At 36.6% G+C, this 2,560-nt stretch overlaps 1 protein-coding gene across 2 annotated transcripts in view; it reads right to left on the reverse strand.

The window, feature by feature from the left end:
- Positions 1 to 174: 174 nt before the first annotated feature.
- BPHL (biphenyl hydrolase like) overlaps positions 175 to 2,560 on the reverse strand; it is a 14,702-nt gene continuing 12,316 nt past the window's right edge. For both annotated transcript variants that reach the window (XM_042869410.1, XM_042869409.1), the window contains exon 7: positions 175 to 636. In XM_042869410.1, coding sequence (XP_042725344.1) covers positions 549 to 636 — 88 coding nt within the window. In that variant the 3' untranslated portion in view covers positions 175 to 548. The remainder of the gene's footprint in view (positions 637 to 2,560) is intronic.

The raw sequence follows: 2,560 nt of genomic DNA on the forward strand, positions 1-2,560 counted from the left end.
GCCACTGCTGATGAGCAGGGTGAATTTGAAGAGGAAGGAGAGGAGGACGAGGCTTAAGTTCCCTCTTATCAGAAGAACCTCTCTAAAGCTGGCATGTGTATGGAATGACTTTTGATAGTAGTGGTAAAGCATGTTCTTTAGATGCTGTGTACCCAATTATCCTCTTTGCACTTGTAACTTTGACAGATTTTATCAATGTAACAGTTCTGAATCCCAAGTTATTACAATGGTTTTTTTGTCCTTTATAACGTTAAGAGCACATAAAGGCATGCATTCTAGATTATGTTTTCTGTCTTTCTTATCTCCCCCATCAAAGAACAGCTATTTCTTGCCCCACTGGCTGATTAAGTTTCAAGGCATGTTAGATGTCTTGAAGTACAGTGGCATATTCTGATCCACAGAGACTTACATATTGTTAATATGGATCCCTGTCATGGAAATATCTTTTTCTTTTCTTTACGGGATTCATACCTAATGTGAATGAAAAGCGCAATCACTAAATTTCCTAAACAGTGCAAGGACAAATGCCTCTAACTTTACAGTTTAGGTCACCGTAAGAATTCTTCTACTTCTCTGTTGAACTCTTCTGCAAAACGGAGATGTAGATTATGCTTTCCTTCTGGCATGAGATGCAACCTAAAAAGAAGGAGGGGGGGAAAAAAAAAATATTCTGAATATGCACTATACTGTGGGAGCACAAGTAAACAGTTTGTCCTTTTCCTTTGCTCTTGGTTTCCCAAGTAAAAATATCGATGTAACACTGATGCACTGTTTGTGTGTATGTGGATCAGAATGTCAACTACAGGATAAGTTGAAACAACAAAATATTTCCTCCATTTTGGGAAGGATAAACTATGCTTTAAGCATATTTGTGTCTCAGACCTAGTTTAAGAACCTCTTCAGTGGTGTGCAAAGATGACGCTGAAATGTAGGTGAGTAGGATACATCTAAAGGTATGTGAAACACCTCAGCTGCTTTGCTTCTGTTGCTTTTTAGAGTAAATGTGAAGTCTGTACGTCTGTAGTTGAATTGTGACTTAAGCTACAAAAAGGTTTAGGAGAGTCTCTGAATAGTCTAAATCTTTAGGCTGTTAACTGATAGGTGAGACAAGACTGAACTAATTGCTGTTTTCTCTCTGGGAAAAACTTCATGTATGTACTTCTAGCACATATATCATGATGTGAAACTCCTTGTTTAACAGCTTTTATCAGCTTCAACAGCTAAAGACCACATTGTCTGATACTTTGCTGTGCTGTCTTCATGCCATTTAAATCCTGCTACAGCAAAGGCAATAATTCTCTTAGTGGTGATCAAGTGATGCTTAGTTTCAGGAAGAAAAGAGCACCAGTGTGAACATAGGTAGTTCTAGTATTTCTGTCTGAATTTCACTAAGACTGTTTCTTCCAAGACAAAGCAATATACAGATGTGCAAACAGAACAGCACTCATGAATACCATCCACAGTGATATACCTAATGTTCTAGCCATACAAATACAGAATGATGGCATGCTTATGACAGAATCAATGTATCTGCACTACAAACAACAACAACTTTTCTAATTTACTTTTTAGAGAGAAATCAAGGCAAGAAAAGGTGATATTCAAATTATTACTGAAAATAACCTTAGAACTTTCCACCTTTTATGAACTATCTTTAGTGCAACAAGAGAAAAAGGAGGTCATGTACCTGTCTTTTGTCTGTATTTCTGATATTTAATCTTTGGTTTGATTCCTTATTGGGTAAATGCATTTATGGGAGAGCACTTCTGCACAACGACATGTAAAGAACAGCTTTACATCTTACTGTTTGGCAACTTCTAACACTTTCTACCCTTGTGGTCCTGCTGAAGAAGCTATCTGATCTTTGTCTAGTTTTTGTTATGGCATGCCTTAGAGCATTTTTCAGGGAAATCTAACATGACTATGGATATTCTAAGCAGGGCATCTGTGGGAGTAACTGACTGTCATGCATTTAAAATAAAAATCTGTATGTGGTTATTAAGAAGGTTTCCCTATCTTTCCTGTTGCATAATGTCTTTTATGAATGGCAGAGCTGACTTTAAGGTAAACATATCACTCAATTTCTCACAGAGGTGACATCAGTGAAACAGATTCTTACACTTTGCATTCATAAAAGTGTTTCAGTTCTAATTCTTCTCTTGAGTGTTCATCAGCATGATCTGTTGCTGAGTAGTAATAGAAACCTTGTATTTATATGCAAATCTGTGAAGAAAAGAAAGATAGTGGAATCCCTCCTTTTTATGGGTAGCATTTTTGGGTTTTCAGAATGAATGTCTTGACTTTTCTTGTTTATGGAGTAATACTTCAACATAGCTGTATGATTTTTTTTTTTTTTTTCCATGTCACTTTTCTGAAACAACAAATTCATGGAACTTCTGAAAAATAAAATCTTAGAGATTGTTGCTCGCATCAATAAGGAAGAGCAGAGATCAGTATTCTCTGCCTCCCCCTATTAGCTGGTATTCTTGCTCTATTCATAGCATCTAAATTCATTGCTCACTGAGTGGAACAGAAGTTAGGTATCTCACAAGATAAGGAA

The sequence above is a fragment of the Lagopus leucura genome, unplaced genomic scaffold (genome assembly GCF_019238085.1).
Source record: "Lagopus leucura isolate 7727_CA_CO unplaced genomic scaffold, USGS_WTPT01 Super-Scaffold_100002, whole genome shotgun sequence".
NCBI classification, from domain to species: domain Eukaryota; kingdom Metazoa; phylum Chordata; class Aves; order Galliformes; family Phasianidae; genus Lagopus; species Lagopus leucura.